This window comes from Erinaceus europaeus, chromosome 1, assembly GCF_950295315.1.
Source record: "Erinaceus europaeus chromosome 1, mEriEur2.1, whole genome shotgun sequence".
Taxonomy (NCBI): Eukaryota; Metazoa; Chordata; class Mammalia; order Eulipotyphla; family Erinaceidae; genus Erinaceus; species Erinaceus europaeus.
The window spans coordinates 126,789,141-126,809,901 of NC_080162.1; the positions used below are offsets into that span (position 1 = coordinate 126,789,141).

At 37.3% G+C, this 20,761-nt stretch overlaps 1 protein-coding gene across 2 annotated transcripts in view; it reads right to left on the bottom strand.

Moving 5' to 3' along the window:
- The window catches only part of SLC30A8 (solute carrier family 30 member 8), a 40,495-nt gene extending 37,182 nt beyond the window's left edge, over positions 1-3,313 (bottom strand). The window contains exons 1-2 of one of the 2 annotated variants that reach the window (XM_007516653.2): positions 3,243-3,313; positions 651-660 (exon numbers count right to left, since the gene is read on the bottom strand). In XM_007516653.2, the coding sequence (XP_007516715.1) occupies positions 651-660; positions 3,243-3,313 (81 nt within the window). The remainder of the gene's footprint in view (positions 1-650; positions 661-3,242) is intronic. The other variant, XM_060203945.1, reaches the window with a different exon arrangement.
- Between the last annotated feature and the right edge of the window lie 17,448 nt (positions 3,314-20,761).

The following is a 20,761-nucleotide window of genomic DNA, read 5'->3' on the forward strand; positions in this document are numbered from 1 at the left end:
AAGTTATCTATAAAATAAAGATAGAACAAAACAAGAAAGCAAATTTGCAGATGTAAGGAAAAGAAAGTGAATAAAGGGCCCGGAGGCAGCGCACAGGCTTAAGCGCAAAAAGTACACAGCTCAAGGTCCCGCTCAAGGAGCCTGGTTCAAGCCCTTGCTCCCCACCTGCAGGGGGGTTCACTTCGCAAGCAGTGAAGCAGGTGTGCAGGTGTCTCTCTATCTCCTTCTCTATTTCCCCCTCCCCTCGTTACTCCTCTCTGTCCTATTCAATAAAAAGAGAGAGAGGGAGGGAGGGAGGGAGGGAGGGAGGAAGGAAGGAAGGAAGGAAGGAAGGAAGGAAGGAAGGAAGGAAGGAAGGAAGGAAGGAAGGGGGAAAGAAAAAGGGGCCTCCAGGAGCAGTGGATTCATAGTGCCTGCTCTGAGCCCCAGTGATAACCCTCGAGGCAAAAAAAAAAAAAAAAGTGAATAAATAAAGTGATCTTTGAAAAGAAACAGATGAAAAATTCAGAAGACCACATGGGAAAATTGTGTATGTAGAAGAGATGGAGAGGAAAGGGAACTCTTAATTAATCAATAGGAGTCATGTGTCCAGATTCCAGTTCTGCTATAATTACACATCTGACCTTAAGAAAAGCATTTTTCCCTCTGACATTTAGTTTCCTTACCAGTAAAATAAAGTATCCAAAAACATCTCTTCCAAGTAAACTTTTTACATGAAAATAAAAGAAAAATAAATTTGGCAGTTTTTACTATAACTATAACCTGAAAACCATACCCACATATGACATGTATGAGATCCTGGAACTATTATTGATGACGTATTTGCATTGCAGAATGCTAGTGGTCTGTTTTAATGAGAAAAAAAAAAGATGATTATTTCAACAAGATACAGATGTTCTACTAATATTAATATTGCCTAGAGCGTTTTGAAAAAGTGCTATAGTGTTGAAAATTTGTTATCTAAAATTTCTGCCCAAATGAGTTTTTATTGTTTATGACCCAAATAGATCACATTTGATTATTTTCTAAGAAATAGAATTCTAATGATGTGAACAATAAACCATTATATTCTTTGTCATACCTTTTTTATGCTGGTATAAATATTCTAAGGAATAGCTTAGTCATTTTTGATACAAACACAGTCTTAGTACTCCTTATAAAACTAATTTGGCCTCAAAAATAATTTTAAAAAACATTACTAAAATTGCATTATTGAATTCATTATTAAAATATAAATAATCTCCTAAGTTCTGTTCATATAATGAATTCCATTTATATTTTCTTTCTTTTTATTTTCCTTTGCGATCACCTGAGCTCCATTGCTTTGGGTCAGGTTTTTTTAGACGGAAAGAGACAAATAGGACCACTAGAGGTTAGTGCATCCAGCTAACCACACACACACAAGGATCCAGGCTTAAGCCCCTGCTTCCCACCTGTCGAGGGAAGCTACAGGAGTGGTGAAGCAGTGCTGCAGTGTTTCTCTTTCTCCCTCACTGTTTATATCCACTTTCTTCTCAATTTCTCTCTGTCCTATCAAGTTAAAAATAAATGAATGAATAAATAAATAAATAAATAAATAAATAAAGACAGAAATGGAAAGAAGGTAAAGGAAGACACCGTAGCACCGAAACTTCCTTTAATGTAGTAGGGACTGGGCGCAAACTCAGGCTGTGTGCATGGATAACAGACATTCTTCCAAGTGAACTATCTTGCCAGCCTCATTGCAGATTTTTCTCTTGACTATACATACACACTGAATGTCTCTTTTTGTTTTCCACTAGAATTAATTACACACACATACACATTCACACCTATTTTTACATGTCTCTGACTTTACCAGTCAATTCTCTCAGCTAGAAAACGTTCCCTAACCCTTTTTAATTTTTTATAAAAATTATCTTTATTTATTTAATAGAGACAGCCAGAAACTGAGAGGGGAGGGGGATATAGAGAAGGAGAGAGACAGAGAAACATCTGCAGCCCTGCTTCATCACTTGCTAAGCTCTCCCTCTGCAGGTGGGGGCCTGGGGCTTGAACCTGGGTCCTTGTGCATTGTGACATGTGCACTCAACCAGAGGCACCACCACCTATCCACCCTATTTTCTTTTTTTAATATTTATTTATTTATTTATGTTTATTAACATAATCATCGTTGTTGGATAGGACAGAGAAAAATGGAGAGAGGAGGAGAAGACAGAGAGGGGAAGAGAAAGACACCTGCAGACCTGCTTCACCTCTTGTGAAAAGACTCCCTTGCAGGTGGGGAGCTGGGGGGTCGAACTGGGATCCTTATGCTGGTCCTTGCGCTTTGTGCCACGTGTGCTTAACCCACTGCACTACCGTCCAACTCCCTACCCTACTTTCTAAGTAAGGTTTTCCTAATGCTATTTTAACTCCTTTCTTTTTCTTTTCTTCTTCTTCTTTCTTTCTTTATTTTTTTATGTTCTCAGTTCTCACTGTGCTGCTTCTGAAAGACATTCTCTGACTCCATAGCCCAGCTAAGACCTAGATTCCTTTGAGGTATCCTCATTGAGTGCTTCCAGAGTGACTCCTAGTAATTGTCTAGTTCTTACATGTATTCCACATAGACTCATGTTGGAAGAGAACATATATCTGGGACTGGGAATATTTTCTACTCCACTTTATATACAGGTGTGATGAATAATTGTTACAGAAAATATGAGCAAATATATTGCATGTGGTACTATAGGAAATACCAAAAGGAGCTACAACTACGTAGGATATTTATTACCTTAATATTATTTATTATAGTATATGTTTGATAAATATATCTCATGATTGGTAAATTTAATTGGTTAATTTAAAGATCACTATAACCATTAATTTGCCAGTTGAGAAGCCTTAACTATTTCTAAGTATACTTTAACAAAATGTAAATTCCATCATAAACATGAGGATACTTGAGGAGGGAAGGTAAGAATATTAAATGTGTAATATCGTGTATGTCTACTTTCTTGGAGAAAAAAAATACAGGTGAAAAATACATTCATAAAATATGTCTATCACACATTTAAGACATTTAGGGAATGAAAACAACTATGCAGGTATTGCATTTTTCAGGATAAGAATTTTACAAATTAGTCAACAATTTACAAAATTGCATAAAATTTCCACAGTTTGTACAACAAAAACTTCCAATTTTGAATCAATAGTGTTTAATATTAATTTCTTCAATATTGAGATACAGAACATTGTTGAAGTGAAAAAAATATGGCTGTTACCTGTCTAATGTGACGGCGTACATCTTGGTGGTCTTGTCATTCACGAGATAAGTTCTTTCAAGAATCTCCATGGTGGCCAATATAATAGCCTGGGCTTTGCTTGTTGTTGCTTCTGCTGCTGCTGCTGAGAATGAACTTACTGTCCAATTTAGGAAGCAAAGCAGCACCACAATTATTAACACACTTTCCAGAGGAAAAAAAAATTAAAAGGTTCCAAAGAATTGAAATAGTAAAAGTCACCTTCGTCAAAAATCTTTAGCAGTTCTGCTAAAATTACAGTCTTCTTAAACCATCACATGGTCTTATTCTTTCATCCTAGGGGGACTTGCAGGTGAAATCATATGAAGTGTGTGTGTGTGTGTGTGTGTGTGTGTGTGTGTGTGTGTGTGTGTGTGTTGTGTGTGTGTGTGTATAGTCCATATCTGATCTCTACAGTGCTTATAACAGCTGGAGGAACTGGAGGATTACCTGCTAATTGCTGATGTAAGGTTTTACTCTTCAGAGCATGCCTGAATGAGCTGCAAATAGCTACTATTTCACCTCACCCCCCTGAGAACAAGGAGGAAACTCCCTCTCAACCTAAAATATTTCTCCTGGGGTTTAATTCAGAGATAACCTTTAGGCAGCTGTCAGGTATTAGTTCTCCAGTCCTAGGACCATTTTGGTATTTCTCTACTAAAGGGAGGACATGGGTCATTAGTTACTCTGACTTTGAAGTCTGTAATCTGAAATAGTTCCTGGTGCGGCAGCTCTGAAACTCTTTAACGGGCAGGAGAAGGGCAGACTGAGCTTCTAAATAAATAACAACTCTCAATCTCACAAGGACAGAATGATCTATGCTTTCTCTGGGCAAGGTCTCCTCTGCTCAAAATACAAGAAAGATTCATTCAAGGAAACCCTATCAGACAAACCAATCACAACCTTTAGGAAGGGTATCTTCTGGATTGCCTCCATGAGACTTATAACCTCCAAAACTTCTAGGTATTGATACTTTATTTCATTACAAAATCGTTTCCCTTATAATTTATATAGGAGACCAGACACTGATAGACCCCTCTTTCAACCATCACTGGTCACTTCCATCAGGAACGGCATCATAAACTCTCTCGTGGGCTACTCCAGAAATTACTCTCCCCATAAAGTAGCAATGATAAGGTCTGCCCCACTCTCCAAAGGGAGTCTGGGTCATCCTACACTGCCACTAGAGGAAGACTGATCCTGAAATTAGTGCAGCCTAGAATGTTCCAAGCTGTGACCATGATCTGCTAGCTCAGACTGACAGAAACTCAGAAGTTACACAGGCTCCTGTGTTAAATATAAATATATATGGGCCCTGGATCTAGTTGACGGGGTAAACAGTTAATTTTGTTCATAGATTTTCTTCAAGTTTGGAAGCTACTCTCTCCCCTAATCTAACTTTCTAGACCAATTGTAACATCATCTCCTCAGATATATTTTTTTGTCCAACTCTATGTTAGTTATCAAACTCAAGTAAAAACTACAAAAATCATGGACCCCTAGGAACAGACCTAAAATAAATTTCCTCAGTTCTTTACACCCTGTTCGTTAATTATTTTGTCCTGTTTTATATCTTGCTGTCTTTCAGCTACCAAGTTGCTGATGCTACCATGATTCTATCCTGACTTTCTTTGGCAGGTGACCTCACGGATGTGTCCTAGAACCTCACCTCTCCAGAGCCCTATCTCACTAGGGAAAGATAGAAATGAGCTGGGGGTATGAATAGACCTCCCAATACCCCTGTCCAGTGGAGGAACAATTGCCAGAACTCCCACCTTCTGCACCCTAAAAGGACTTTTGATTCATACTCCCAGAGGAGGAAAAATGATAGGGGAAGATGATCAGAGTACTCTGAATTCCAACTCCATCATGGAACTGAAGAGAGAAGAGAAAAAGAGGACACTCAGAAGTAGTAAGAAGTGTTGGTGTGACTTAAAAGGAAAGAGAAGGCAGAGACATAGAAAAAAATAGGGGGGAGGACCAGGCAGTGTTGCAACTGGTTAAGCACACACATTACAGTGTGCAAAGACCCAGGTTCAAGCCCCTGGTCCCCACCTGCCAGGGGAAAGCTTCACAAATGGTGAAACAGGGCTGCGGGTGTCTCTGTCTCTTTCCCTCTCTACCTCCTCTTCCCCTCTCAATTTATATTTGTCTCTATCTGATAATAAGTAAATAAAAATATTTTGAAAGGGTATATTATATATATACATATATACAGATAGTTACAGAAATAATAGTCACCCCATACCTGAACTACTGTAGCTTCAAATGGAGGGAATGGAGATGCAGAGCTCTGATGGTAGGAATGGTGCAGAATGATATTCCTGTTAAAATAAAAAAAAAATAGAACAGTAAAATTAAAACACTGTTATTTTAACTTACAACAACAACAAAAATCTATATAGAAGACTACAGTCCAAGAACAATAGCTAATCAACTAGGGCATTTGATATGGGCCAAAAAAGACCCATACAAATGATGCAAGAGTGGGTAAATGAAAAATGAATTGCTTTGGAGGCTGGGCAGTGGTGCACCCAGTTAAGTGCACATAGTACTATGTGCAAAGACCCTCATACAGACCTGGGTTCAAGGCTTAGCTCTCCACCTGCAGCAGGGATGCCTCACAAGAGGTAAAGCAGGTCTTCAGGTGTCTTTCTCCCCTTCCCCTCTCAATTACTCTCTGTTTTATCAAATAAAAAAAGAGAGAGAAGAAAAGGAGACAGAAAAAGAAAAAATAGCCTCCGTGAGTGCTGGATTTGTAGTGCTGGCATCAAAGCCCATTGACAACCCTAGTAGCAGTAAAAAAAAAAATTTTAAAATAAACTGTCCCCTGAGTCAACTTCCTTTCTGTCAACACTAATTTTCCAGTGAAAATAGACAAATCAGTGTTCTCTTTGAGGGGACACAAAAGAACAGCAAATTAGTCCAATGACCTATATCATTTTGGAAAAGTGTCATTTAGATTATCAAAGATAACTTTTAATGACTTAGTATAATAAATAATCATCTACAAAAACAATGAGATTCATGGAAAATTAGAATAGGCACTGAGTTTCCCCACCTGCTGGGGAAAAGTTTCAAAAATGGTGAAGCAGTGCTGTAGGTGTCTCTCTCCCTATCTCCCACTTCCTTCTCAACTTTTTCCTATTTCTATTTACCTAATTAATTCATTAAATTTAAAAGATATAGAATGGGGAAATAAATCACCTTTGGATAACAGTGAGAAAGTTAGATCTCCGATCCACCCTGTGGTGGTTTATGATTTCAAACAGTTTCATCTATAACATATCTATAGCACATTTTTATGGCCTAACTGATGGGTAACTTTTATTTGACAAATAGTTCTGGTGGTGGGAATTATGTGGAATTGTACCCCTCTTATCTTATGGTCTTGTCAGTGGTCTTTTCCGTTTTATAAATTTTTTTTTTAAAAAAAAAGCAGAGAAGTGGTTCTAAGTTGTCATATTTTCTTGAGGGATAATTTCTGAATCTAGTGGTTGCAGAATAAATCAAAACAGTCCTTTCTTACATATTGTTGCTCCTGACTTTGTAAAGAAAATAAATAATAGTATGTTGTTCTGTGAAGATAGAAGTATGTAACCAGAAAAGAACCGCTAATGCAATGTGCATTGCCTGTGAGACAAGATTAGATTCAGAATATGTCAAGAGTGTAAGGCTGATGTAAGACATGGGAAGTTGGTGCAAAAATGAAAGAGAATAAAGAGGGCAAGACAAAAATGGCTCCTATAATATCTTTTTTATTTATAAGCTGAACTATATGAAATTGTCATTTTAGGTCCAATACGGTCTACAAGTATCAACTTCTTAAGCTTTTACTTAAATATAGATATATATAGAGAGAGAGCTATATAGATAGATAAATGCAAATATGCATGGATATAAAATGCATGTGTGTACTTTTATGGTAAACTTAAAATTTTAAAAGTAAATGTACATGTTTTTGAAGTATTGATAAATTGAATGTTTTAAGGTTAACCTTGAAGAAAGCTATTTAATGTTAAGTCAAAGCTTCTGGTTTAAGTAGCATCAGAGCAGAAAGCAGTGGTTTACAGCAAATAATAAAACTTGGATATTTAAGTGTTTTGGTGGCAGGGAAAGTGACTCAGTACTTGTACATGTGAAGCCCTGGGTTCAAGCTCCTGCACAGCATAGACTAAGGCCAAGGGAAGCTCTGGTATCTCTCTTTCTCTCATAAAATAAGTGTTTGAAAGACATTTATGAAAAAAAAATCTCATTCTCCATAACTGACCTTTGATCAACTTTGACATGTATTCCTTACTGGGTGCCAATGTCCCTGGCCAGACTTTGTGAGTCACAAAGTATATGTATTTGGAAGGTGTGGTGATTTATAAACAAACAAACAAACAAAAAACCCTCTCTTTTTGACATACAGACATTTTGGTGGGCATTATGCTGCTCATCATGGTTTCCTAGGCAACCAGCTTCCAAAGGATTCTGAATTACAGGTCGTCCTCTCTGCCCACTCTCCATCACAAGCTTGTAGCAACTGAAGGGGCAAAATGCAATTTATAACAGTTACCACTGGGAATAAATACTCTGTCAGCCACAAGAACATAACTGACACAGCTAAAGAACTGGTTCAGCTCCCTAGTGCCAGCTTTTGTCAGCAGCAACTTCTTAACAGGGTTTTACAAATAGTAGCTAGTGCTCATGTGCAAAAATAATTCACACAGGTGTTTTACACATTGTCTGGTATTTCACTTGCAGAAAAAAAAATGTTCATTTATATAAAATATTTTATCATTTTCAGCCCATTGAAGGGCTGGGCTCTCACAGCTATGATTCCCCAACTTTAAACTCCTATTTCAGAAAGTCTTCATATTGTTATTACCTGTATGTAGCTACTTCTTGAAAAATGATGTGTGTGTATTTGATATGCGGGCTCTCTCAAAAGCCTAGACCAAGTAGATTAGAAGCATCCAATAGCACAGCTATATACAAGATACTGGATACTGTACAGAAAACCCTAACAAAAGGACTTTTCAAAGTTAACCCAATTACCAAATAATGTGATGATAACATTAACTATCCATTGTCTTTTGGAACCCTAAGACAGCAGGAACCTCACATCTCCACTATAGAGCCCCTACTTCCCCCAGTCCTGGAACCCTTGGATAGGGCCCACTTTCCCGTGTGCATCTCCCAATCCATACCAAATAATATTGCATCCGCTGATCACAACCTAACCAACGCAACGATGGCCACCTCAACATGCTTCACCTCAGACTCTGTCCAGAGACTTCACGTGTGGAATGACAACCCTTCAGCTTCATTACTCGGGTGAGACCTTTCCTTTTATAGTATACTCTAATTCCATCTCAGGTGGTTCACTTTCTAACAAAGTCCCATAACCTAGATATACACCAGTTTATGTGAGAGAGAGCATATGTTCACACGTATCCATAAACTACTGCAAAATATATACCTGAAAGCAGAAGTACACTAGAGTTTGCAGTGAGTACCTCCCTAACACTTCCTCTCCACTATTCCAAGATTTGGGTCCATGATTGCTCAACAATTTGTTTGGCTTCATATGTTAACTCTCTTTTCAGTCACCAGGTTCCAGATGCCACCAGGATGCTGGCCAGGCTTCCCTGGATTGAAGACCCCACCAATGTGTCCTGGAGCTCAGCTTCCCCAGAGACACACCCTACTAGGGGAAGAGAGAGGCAGACTGGGAGTATGGACCAACCAGTCAACGCCCATGTTCAGCGGGGAAGCAGTTACAGAAGCCAGACCTTCTACCTTCTGCAACCCTCAACGACCCTGGGTCCATGCTCCCAGAGGGCTAGAGAATAGGAAAGCTATCATGGAAGGGGGTGGGTTATGGAGATTGGGTGGTGGGAATTGTATGGAGTTGTACCCCTCCTACCTTATGGTTTTGTTAATTAATCCTTTCTTAAATAATAATAAAAAAAAGATGTGTTTGTGTGTGTGTGTGTGTGTGTGTGTGTGTGTGTGTGTGTGTGTGTTTTCATCCTTTTTGATTCTTTCTAGCCTCTTTGACCAGACAGTACAGTAAGGTGACTTGATGAATGGACTTTCAAATCAGATAGTTTTGAGTTTCAAGTTTTAGTTTGTCCACTTCCTTATAGCTGAGACCTTTAACAAAGTGCTTGATTTCTGTGGTTTTAGGTTTTCATCTGTAAAATGGAGGGTTTTTAAACTGTTTTATAGACTTCATATGAAAAATTTAAAATAACAAAAGTAGATCAAAATATTAATGTGGTGTTTGACATGCAACTGAGAGTTGTCTACATAGTCAAGGCTAAATGAGATACACATGCCGTCTCTGAGACATTGGTCCCAGGCTTATCAAAGGTGGAAGAATTAGCTGTGAATGGAAGAGTCCATCAAGGCAGAGATTATTGGAAAGACTGCTCCCAGGTTTGAACCTTCCATGGGGCTGTATGCTCCTGAGTTAAACTTTCAAGCTCTTTAGACTCAATTTTCTCAACTAATAGATTTATCCCAGTCTCACACTATCCATTTTGCTGTAGAATACCATTCAAACTGTGTTCTCTTTGGGGGGAGGGGGGACACAAAAGAACAGCAAATGCAAACTAGATTAACATAGTTCCCAATTTTTTTAATCTTCCTTTTGTTTATGTGTTTGTTTGTTTGTTTGCTTATTATTAGATAGAGACAGAGAGAAATTGAGATGAGAGGAGGAGATAGAGAAGGGAAAGAGACAGAATGACACCTGCAGCCCTACTTTACCACTGGTGAAGCTTTCCCCCTGCATGTGGGGACCAAGTGCTTGAGCCTGAGTCCTTGCAAACTGCAGTATGTGTGCTTAATAAGGTGCACCACAGGCTGGTCCCTCCATAGTTCCCTATTAAAGACTCGACATAGACTATAAAAATATTATTTCTGAGTTGGGTACCATAGTTTTAGCAAGGTGGTTTTATTGTTATTATTGTAGTTTAAGTTTTTCAAAAGTTCCATCTAGGAAGATGAAAACAAAGATATTGGTAATTTAATTGGATTGTATTTTTAACATTGCTATAAAATTCTCATTTTAATCTAAGGTAAACATATATAAAACACAAACCATTTCCTGGTATTTAATACTTTCTTGAAAATACAGGTCCATGAAGGATGTTAGAGGACCTAGTGGGGTTTGTATTGTTATATGGGAAACTGGGGAATGTTATGCATGTACAAACTATTGTATTTACTGTTGAATGTAAAACATTAATAAATAAATTAAAATAAATAAATTTAAAAAAAAGAAATTACACTTTATAGATAATTTTGGTCCATACTCCCAGAGAGATAAAGAATAGGGAAGCTTCCAGTGGCGGACATGGAATATGGAACTCTTGTGGTGGGAATTGTATGGAATTGTACCCCTCTTTTCCCACAATCTTGTCAATCATTATTAAGTTACTAATAAAAATTATTTTAAAACTGTTTGCAAAGTGTATATTTTACTGATTAATCCCATACTCCCCACTGGCTTTTCCAAGAACCCTGAAAATTTAGAACAGTTAACCCTAGGATGCATCTTCTGCTATAGATATGGTTGCTGGATATTACAAACTCCAAGGAAATTTTCTCATGATTTCATATCTTCACAACTGTTTATGTCTATGTTCTGTATTTTGTTATAGTGACAAATAATACAGAGGGCCCCAAGGACAGAAGATATTATTTTAAGAAATTAAAAAAAAGAAAGAAAGAAACATATAAGGGCCAGGCAGTGCTGCATCTGGTTCAGAGAACATATTACAGTGCACAAGAACCCAGGTTCAAGCCCCTGGCCCCCACCTGCAGAGGGAAAGTTTTATAAGTGGTAAAGCAGGGTTGCTAGTGTCTTTCTGTCTTTTCCCTTCTTTACTTCCCCTCCCCCTCTCAATTTCTGTCTCTATTCAATAATAAATAAATAAATAAGATTTTTTTAAAAGAAAAATTCATAAAAATTGACTTTCTAATAGCCCAGCTCCCTGGTAAATAAGTGCTCAGAAGTTTACTAAAAACTAAGACACCAAATTGCTAAATTAAAGGGGAAAAAAGGAGAAGAAGAAGTAAAATCTTCTTGTCATTATCTGGAATACCACCATTTAATTTTCATGAGTACAGTTTACTTTCTTCTAGTAAAAGGTTTATGGGAGCCATAATTCATCTTAGGAGAAAGATTTTCACAAGTCCTGGAATGAAGGCCAAGAGAGCAAAGACATAGCTCATCTTCCCCTTTGAATCTTGAGGCCTGGATTTATTTGACTCCAGGCTGGCAAGACTGCCTCTCAGGAGATAGTCCAGGAGACAAGACAAAAGCTGCCTGGAAGCTTTCCTCTGAAAGTCTGAGCCATTGCTTCTCACGTCAAACCCAACATGCATCAAGGGAAAGCAGCTGGGTTTTCTGCTTGGAAGCACAACCACAAGGCATTACAATTAATTCATCTCTTCTTTTGGTATTAATGAATTTACTTCCAGTGAATCTACATTTTAAAATACCACTAATCCAATTACAGCAAATCTCACCACCACCATTATGGGAGGAACTGTTTGAATATGCATCCACGACAGACAAATGAGGCATCATAGCAACCATAAGCTCTCTCCTCAATCACCCAGATATTGGTCAGTGAATAGATTACAGACACTTTCATTTCCTTTTGCAGTCAGCTAACTCTAAAAGGAAGAAAAATATTTAATCTTGGTGCTCAAGCAACACATTGAAAACATTAGATATGGCAACAGATACTTCTAAAGAAAATTGTGATGCATTATCACTCATAAAATAAAAGTTTTGTTTTTAACGTTCTAGTATATAAATTAAACTGATACAATAACAAATCCAAGATGCAGTGATAATGGCCTTGTATTTTATGCTTTATTTTTGTGACAAAAATAACTATAGCAAAACAGTGCAAACAAGTTTTGATAAGAGTTAGTTATAAAAGGATTTGGTACAATTCCCATTTCCTAGTTGCAAGTGAGCTCCCGCAGAAACTGGTAAATAATAAACTCAGATGCCCATTAACTGTCTTTTATTGAAAGAAACAGAAGTAGAAATCAATTCTAAGATTAATGCAATGTCCTAATGACTATTAATTCTACACCATTTCTTTGAATCATCACTATTATGAATTTTGTTGTCAGAAAATAAAGACTAGTTTCTTTCAATCTCTATTACTATGCAGTCATTTCTTCCTAACTTTTTAATTGAGAGTAGGCCCCCAACCAAAGTGAAGTATGCTAATTAACTATTAGGTTTAAAATCATTGAGTTCACAATCTGCACAAATATTTATTTTCTACTGTTAACTGACCAGATTAATAGTCTTTAAGCATTCCACCCTAACACATGCAGTTGTCAGTTACTAACCCAAACTCTTCCCTGGTAGAACTGATCATTGAATGTTCATCTAATGGCTTATACTCCAAATGTATTAAACTCTTCTCAAACAAAATTTTCATTCCAATAGCCAGTCACTTCAGAAGAAGTGGATTTGAGAGAAATGTATGCTATATGCCCTCCATTATAATATTATACACAAACACATGAAATGTAATATTATTTTGCTGCCAAAAATATTGCACTAAAAAAAATTTTTAAACCAAATTTTTTTGGGGGGCAACAGCTATCTGATGAATTTAAATGTAGCATCAGTAATGAAGCTATTTCCTTCCCACTGCTGTTCATTCTCTGGGAAACTCCCAAGGCTGTCTTCTACCTACTAGCCCAAAAAGGTCTGATGATTTAGCAGCTGTTCCATAACTCCCCAGAGAATCAGTATGTCCCACCTCATGTCTTGTTTACTTGCAAACTGAACTAACTAAAGTCTGCAAAAGGTACTTTTCACTGGGGGGAAAGTGAAACAAGAAATCGTATGAGACAATTCAGGTCATTGTTCAACACAACAATTGGCATGGCATCCCCTTCTTGATGAAATTCCTACAGCTAATGACCGAACTCAAAGTTCATGCTAAGCTCTGGTGTGCATGATTCCCATCTGGAAGGATAGTGTTTATAAACACTCAGCAGTTTATTATTAATTATTATTATTATTATTATTCAATAAAGGTAATTTAAGACATTAAGTAGTGTGGGGAAAGAAAAAAAACATCGTTAAGTGTGATTTGCCCATCATTTTCTGTAAATTCATTCACATGGGACTTCTTGGTTTTGAACAAAAATGTGTAAACAGGATAAGGCTCTTGAGTTCTGTTTGTTTGTCTTATCTAAAATGAAAATCTAAAGAACTAATAGTTGTCTTAGTGCAATCAACAACAAAATACAAAGGACACACCATATGACCTCTCTTCGTCAGAGCAGCATGGTATATAGTTGATGATAAACAGTTTTCTATAAACTAGTTACTTTGTTGTTAAAAATTGGTACTTAAAATAATTAGCTTACATGACCTGAAAATTGTTCTCTTAAAAAATGATTCTGCAATACCACTTCCTCTTCCTGGAACACTCTTGTCTTCTAACTATGTACTTGGATGCCTCTGTTTCATTCTGAGGGCCTTAGGTCAGACATAACCTTCTCAAGAGAGTCCTCCTCAGACACGTCTCAAAAAGCACTGTAAACTCAGTTATGTACAGATTTGTATTTCCTCACACACTGCACTCTTCACAGAGTCTGTGTCACTGTTTACATTACCTTTTTTATATTTCAGTTTCTCTGCTTATCTACTACAGTACGTAAACTTCTGCAGAATATTGCAGGGATTTTGCTGTTTCACTGTATTCTGTCTCTAGTTCTCAGTATCAAATAACTGGTATATGATATATGCGGCATGAATAGTTAGTTAAATTCTTAGGAAAACCCTGGAGGGTGGCACACCCAGTTGAGCACATACATCACTATGCACAAGGACCTCGGTTCAGTCCCCCAGATCCAACATGCAGGGGAGAAACTTTACAAGTGGTAAGGCAATACTGCAGGTGTATGCCTCTAAGTTTTTTAATCATCTTATTTATTTGATAGAGACAGCTAGATATCAAGAGAGAAGGGGAAGATAGTAAGGGATAGAGATAGAGAAACACCTGGAGACTTGCTTCACTACTCGGGAAGCTTTCCTTCTACAGATGAGGACTTGGTGCTTGAATCTTGGTCCTTGCACATTGAAACATATGCATTCAACCAGGTGCATCATTACCCATCCCCAATGTGTATCTGTCTCTCTTTCTCTGTCTCCAACTCTCTCTCTCTCTCTAGGTCTCTATTAAAAACCTTTTTAAGTGGAAGAAAAAAAAGTAATTCAAAAAGAAAGCCTTTTGCATAACCATTATGTTATAAAAATAAATCAGTGAATTAAGAAATGAATGATGTGATGGAATGATGGATGGAATGATGATGGATGGATGGATGGATGGATCGATGGATGGATGGATGGATGGAACATACTACTAAGAAAGTATTACAGAGTATTTTTGGAGTGATCCCTCTGAAGTTGTATAGATTAAAGTATCAATTTACTCACCATCTATGTTATCATAATCTTTCTGAATGTGTTTTCTTACCAATAATTGGATGCAATGATTTATATAGAGTGTGTTCTAAATATAACAATAATAGCGATTTCTCAATAAATCATATACATATTTATACTTTGTGTATAAAGCTAACATGAAATCAGGCAGACAATCCTTCCAGAAAAAAAAAAAAAACACAAAGTAGATCTAGTTATCAAGTCAACTAAAATGAGGAAAAAGCTATGATAGATTGGAACTTTTGGCCTTCAGATAAGATATTTAGAATTGGCAGCACTAAGCTTGAAATTATACTACTAACAGGCATGTCTTAGCTATATCTTTGTTTTTTAAAGAGAAAAATGCTAAAGAGAGAGGATATCATGAAAGCTTGTGTATTAGGAAGGCATAACAGATAATTCTGATATTTACCAGTTAAATTATTATATCTGGATGCTAATTTAATCATTTTCTTTCGTAAAGTACATAAACTTTATGGTCTATCTTTTTTACTAAAACTTGCAGAATATATTTTTATTTTAATGTAATTCACTTTTTAAAGTATATTTGGACAGTAAATATGCATCTTAAAAATATATGTGGAGAAAGCCAATTTATTATAAGACATGAGGAGTTCTGTATTATTTCTCATTGGTGCAAAACTAATTGGCTTTTCCCAGTCATTGCACAAATATTTATTTTTCCATTTTATCACCCTTATAATTGCAACTGAATTAACCACCTGGCAAAATCTGGAGCAGGAAGCTTTGCATTTCGAAGCATTTTAGCCACATCAATTTGCCAACTCTCAAGAGTCACTGATGAGACAGATCTTTTACTTTTCACAATGCTACCCCATTGATAACATGTCTTTTAGGCACATCATTCACTCACAAAAGTATTGGGTGCATTTTTTCCTCGAACTGAAACTAAATTTCTAAATCACCTGCGTTATCTATGGCTCCAGAAATAGGATTGAAGATTGGTGGCGAATACTCCTACTATTCCTCTGACCACACTAGAGACTAGGAAGTCTGGTCTGGTGTCACTTCACATGAACTGAAGACAGAGTGATGGAAAATAGATGAGCATAGAACATTTCTCTTCTTTTTAGACATAGGGGACTTCTCTGCCTCTGTAATGTGGATGTGGTCATTTTGCTCATTCCCCATGGGTTGAGGGTGACATTCAAACAAATTGCTTTCTGGTTATTAGACTTGTAACATCAGGGAAATCAAAACACCCTGGCTGTAATCATCTACAATCTGTGATTTGTTTTTAAAACAAATTTAGATATTTTCTGACTAATAAAGTTTCACCATAAAGATTTTCCATAAATCTTTCCCTGCTTTCCCTATGGCAAAAGTCTGTATCCCATCACACTGGATTTTATTACTGAGGGAAAGAAAGTTAAAATAAACTCTATCATTTTCAGTGTTGTCACTGAGCTTTGAGGTTAGAAAAGGCATACTTTTGGAAAATTGGCTCATGGAGACTACTTGGTCTTTCTTCCTTCCTATAGTGTTTCTCAGATTTTGCTTCTGTTCTGGACATTAGCTTTCAAGACCCAATCAGGTTGCAATTACTCAGGAATCTGATTTTCAACCTGTAAGCCAAAAGATAAGAAATGGTGGGGGGGATGGGGGGTGAGGGGGTGGGATGGGACACAGTCTTTTGGTGGTGGGAATGGTGTTTATGTATATTCCTATTAAAGTGTAGTCATATAAACCACTATTCAATTAATATGAGAGGGGAAAAATTGATCATATGTCTAGAACTTTTTAAAACACAGACTGAGTCTTTTTAATACATAGGCTGAGTCTTTGATATGTTGACTCTCTCAAAGCCTAGACCAGGGAGAACAGAAGCAACCAGTAGCACAGCTATATACAAGATGTTGGGTATTATACAGCAAACCCTAACAAAGGGACTTTTCAAAGTTAATCCAATTACCAAATAATGTGATGATAACAATAATTATCCATTGTCTTCTTGAACCCTAAGACAGCAGGAACCTTACATTTCCACTACAGAGACTATCTTTCCCCCAGTCCTGGAACCTTAGGGTGGGGCCCACTTTCCTGCACGTTTCTCTCAATTCACATCAAATAATATTGCATCCGCCGATCGCAACCTAATCAACGCAACAAGTGCCACCCCAGCATGCTTCACTTAAGACTGTATCCAAAGACTTCAGGTGTGGAATGACAAACCTTCAGCTTCATCACTCGAGTGAGACCTTTCCTTTCATAGTATTCTCTAATTCCATTCCAGGCATTCCACTCCCCAATAAAGTCCCCAAACCTAGCTATAGACCAGGTCCCCTGAGATAGAGTATATGTTCACATGTGTCCATAAACCAGGGAAAAATATATACCTGAAAGCAGAAGTGCACAAAAGTCTGCAGAGGGTACTCCCCCAACACTTCATCTGCACTATTCCAGCCTTTAGGTCCATGATTGTTCAACAACTTGTTTGGCTTTGTATGTTAACTCTCTTTTCAGTCACCAGGTTCCAGATGCCAGCATGATACTGACCAGACTTGGGTTATATTGTTATATGGAAAACTGGGAAATGTTATGCATGTACAAACTATCATATTTACTGTCGAATGTAAAATATTAATTCCCCAATAAAGAAATAAAAATAAAAAAGAAGTAATCCACATGGCCCATATGAAGAAGTGTTCCACTTCATCATTAGAGAAATGTAAATTAAAACCACATTGAGATTCCAACTCACACCTGTGAGAATGGTCTTCATTTACAAAACATTATAAGATAAGTGCTGAAGAGAATGTGAAAAGAGAAATCCTATTACACTGCTGGTGGGAATGCAAACTGGTGCAACCACTATGGGAAACAGTATGGAGAATACTTAAACAAATAGAACTGATTTATGATTCAGCAATTCCACTCCTGTGTTTATCCAAAAGATATGAAAACACTAATATGCACCCCTATGTTCATAGCTGCATTATTCACAATAGCCAAAATATAGAAGCAACCTAAATGTCTTTCAATAGAGAAAGGGAAGCTGGTTTAGCCTGCCATTTACAGAAGACAGGTCCTATTATCTGTGCAGCTAAGAAGATTGCCAGCTGTGACCATGGACTGTGAGCTCAGACTGACAGGGACTCAGAGATTACAAAGGCTGCTGCTCTAAATGTGAATATACATGGGCTCTGGGTCAAATTGATGTGGCTAACAGTTAATTGTATTTATATATTTTTTCCAAGTTTGGATCTACTCTCTCCCCTTAACCCAGCTTTCAAGTTCTAGTCTCAACTCTGAAACCATCCTCCCAGACAATATTTCTGGTCTACCTGTATATTAGCTATCAAACTCAAGCAGAGATTACTAAAAGTTTTGGGCCCCTAAGAACATCCTAGCTTTTTTTGCTCCCCAGGATCTCTATCCTCATCTACTCTATTCCTACTATTTGTTCCTGTTTACTTAAAAGAAAAATTGTCCTACTTAAGATCTGACTGCCTTTCAGCCACCAAGTTGCAGATGCTACTATGATTCCATCCTGACTTCTTTGACTAGATGACCTCACCAATATGTCCCAGAATCTCACCTTTCCAGAGCCCTATCCTGTTAGGGAAAGATAGAAAAAAGGTAAGGGTATGGATCAACCAAACCAATGTTCATGTCCAGTGGAGAAGCAATTAAAAACACAGAATTTTTTTCCTTCTGCACCCCAAAAGTAATTTTGGTCCATACCCCCAGAGGGGGGGATAAATGTTAGGAGAATATTACCAGTAAGCTCTGGACCCAAAATGTTTGTCACCAGGAGTCTTTGTTTTTATACCATCACTGTGTGATGTAGAAAGAAAGTGAAAGCAGAACCATAAGAAAAAATAGACAAAAGATAGCTATAGATACAGATGTAGATGCAGATGCAGATATAGATACAGAGTCAATTCATATTTGTGATCTTGAAAAAACTATTGCAGTTTCCACTAGAGGGGGGTGGGGACACAGAACTCTGATGGAGGGAAAGGTGTGAAATAATAGGCTGATTATCTTATAATTTTGTAAATCACTAATAAAAAAATTAAAAAAGAAAATCACATATTGCTTTATGCTATGAATTTTCATACCACTCTGCACACAAATGCCACAAGCTTTGATTTCAGAATTTTAAGAACCATAATGATGTCCTCAAGGTAATAATGGCTAGTGGTAAAACTAGTTCATGTTTCTAATTAATATTATGCTTAAAGTTTCCATCATTATATTTTAATATTGATAAACTGTTTATGTAAATATAATCATTAGTCACTTTCTGATGCCTGTTTATGAACTGCATAAAATTAGGCAGGTTGCATTTTTAAAACATGAAGGTATCTGGTCAGGGGAGTAGACCTTTAACTTCTATGTCATCTGAGTAAATGGAAAAGTTTAAATGTTGATGCATCCTATGGTCATGTATTAAATCATATCTGGGTATGGCTTTGAACCAAAGCAAAAGACTCTGAGAAAGGAGGACAAAGGACAGAATAAAGGGGTGAGGGAAAAAAACATAAACAGGAAAAGTAAAAGAAACCAGGATAGTAAAAGTAAATACAAAGCAAAAATTAAACTGACTTGGGTGTACTGCACTACCATTATATCACCTACAATAAGCACTGTTTCTTCCCAGAATTCTGCTTTGAGTGGACTGTAGTATGTGGAGGTATATGGAGATACTGTAGTCAGAGTACTGACATTAACCAAGTGCCTCATTTTGTTTATTGTTTTCAAATTCAATTTAAATTATGAAGTCGGAAAAGAGGCAACATAGATTGACTCCTAAATAATTCTAGCTCAGTGTTGGTTCCAAATGTTTCCCTGGAACTCCTGAGATTATTGTTTAAGAAACAAGATCTGCTGCTACCTTCAGTCTTTCAGCACCACATCCAAGTTTTTCTTTGCCTATAAATAGAGTCAAGTTTTACTTTTCCTATGAGCAGAGCTCACCTGGAACTTTCTCCAGACATTTGTCATTACAGATACTGGAATATGGATCTGCCAATTTCTCAAATTAGTTTTCATATTCCTGTATCAAAAGGAAATGGTCTTATTTGATTTCAATTGACTCCTCACAGATGTTAGGCTTGTCTCAGAGGCTCAAAAGAATTTGCACTATCACTTCACAGAAGTAAGTTTCACAAAACATGTAAGATACATCTTTACTTTATTACCTTATAAAATATTTGTGTATCAGGACCCTATGCTAAATATGCATAGACATGGGCCCCAGGTCAGATCAATGGGGTTTACATTTAATGGTATTTATATACTTTTCCCATATTTGGGGAGTTTCTCTCTGCCCTGATCGAGCTTTCTAATCCCATTCTCAACTCTGATATCATCTTCCCAAACAATATTCCTACCCCACCTGCATGTTAGCTGTTGGGCTCAGTCAAAAATTAGTAAAGCCGTGGATCCCTTGGAATATAAATAAAATAGACTTCCTAGCTTCTTCCAACATGAAGACCCCGAATTTCACCTGTTATACTCTTACCTTTAGGTTCCTAATTACTAAACAACTTGTTCTGCTTTACAACTTGATGCTTTTCAGCCACCAAGTTGCAGATGTTACCATGATACCAACCTCCCCAGAGCCCTACCCCACTAGGGAAAGACAGTTATGAGCTGGGGATATGGACTGACCTGTCAACACCCATGTCCAGAGGAAAAGCAAGTAAAGAAGCCAAACCTTCCACCTTCTGCACTCCATAAAGATCTTTGGTCCAAGAGTTGGGTGGTGGCGCAGCTGGTTAAGCGTACATGGTGCAAAGCGCAAGTACTGGCGTAAGGATCCCAATTCGAGCCCCCCAGCTCCCCACCTGCAGGGGAGTCACTTCACAAGTGGTGAAACAGGTCTACAGGTATCTGTCTTTCTCTCCCCCTCTGTCTTCCCCTTCTATCTCCATTTCTCTCTCTCCTATCCAACACCAATGACATCAATAACCACAACAATATTAAACAAGGACAACAAAGAGGAAAATAAATATATATTTAAAAAAAGATCTTTGGTCCA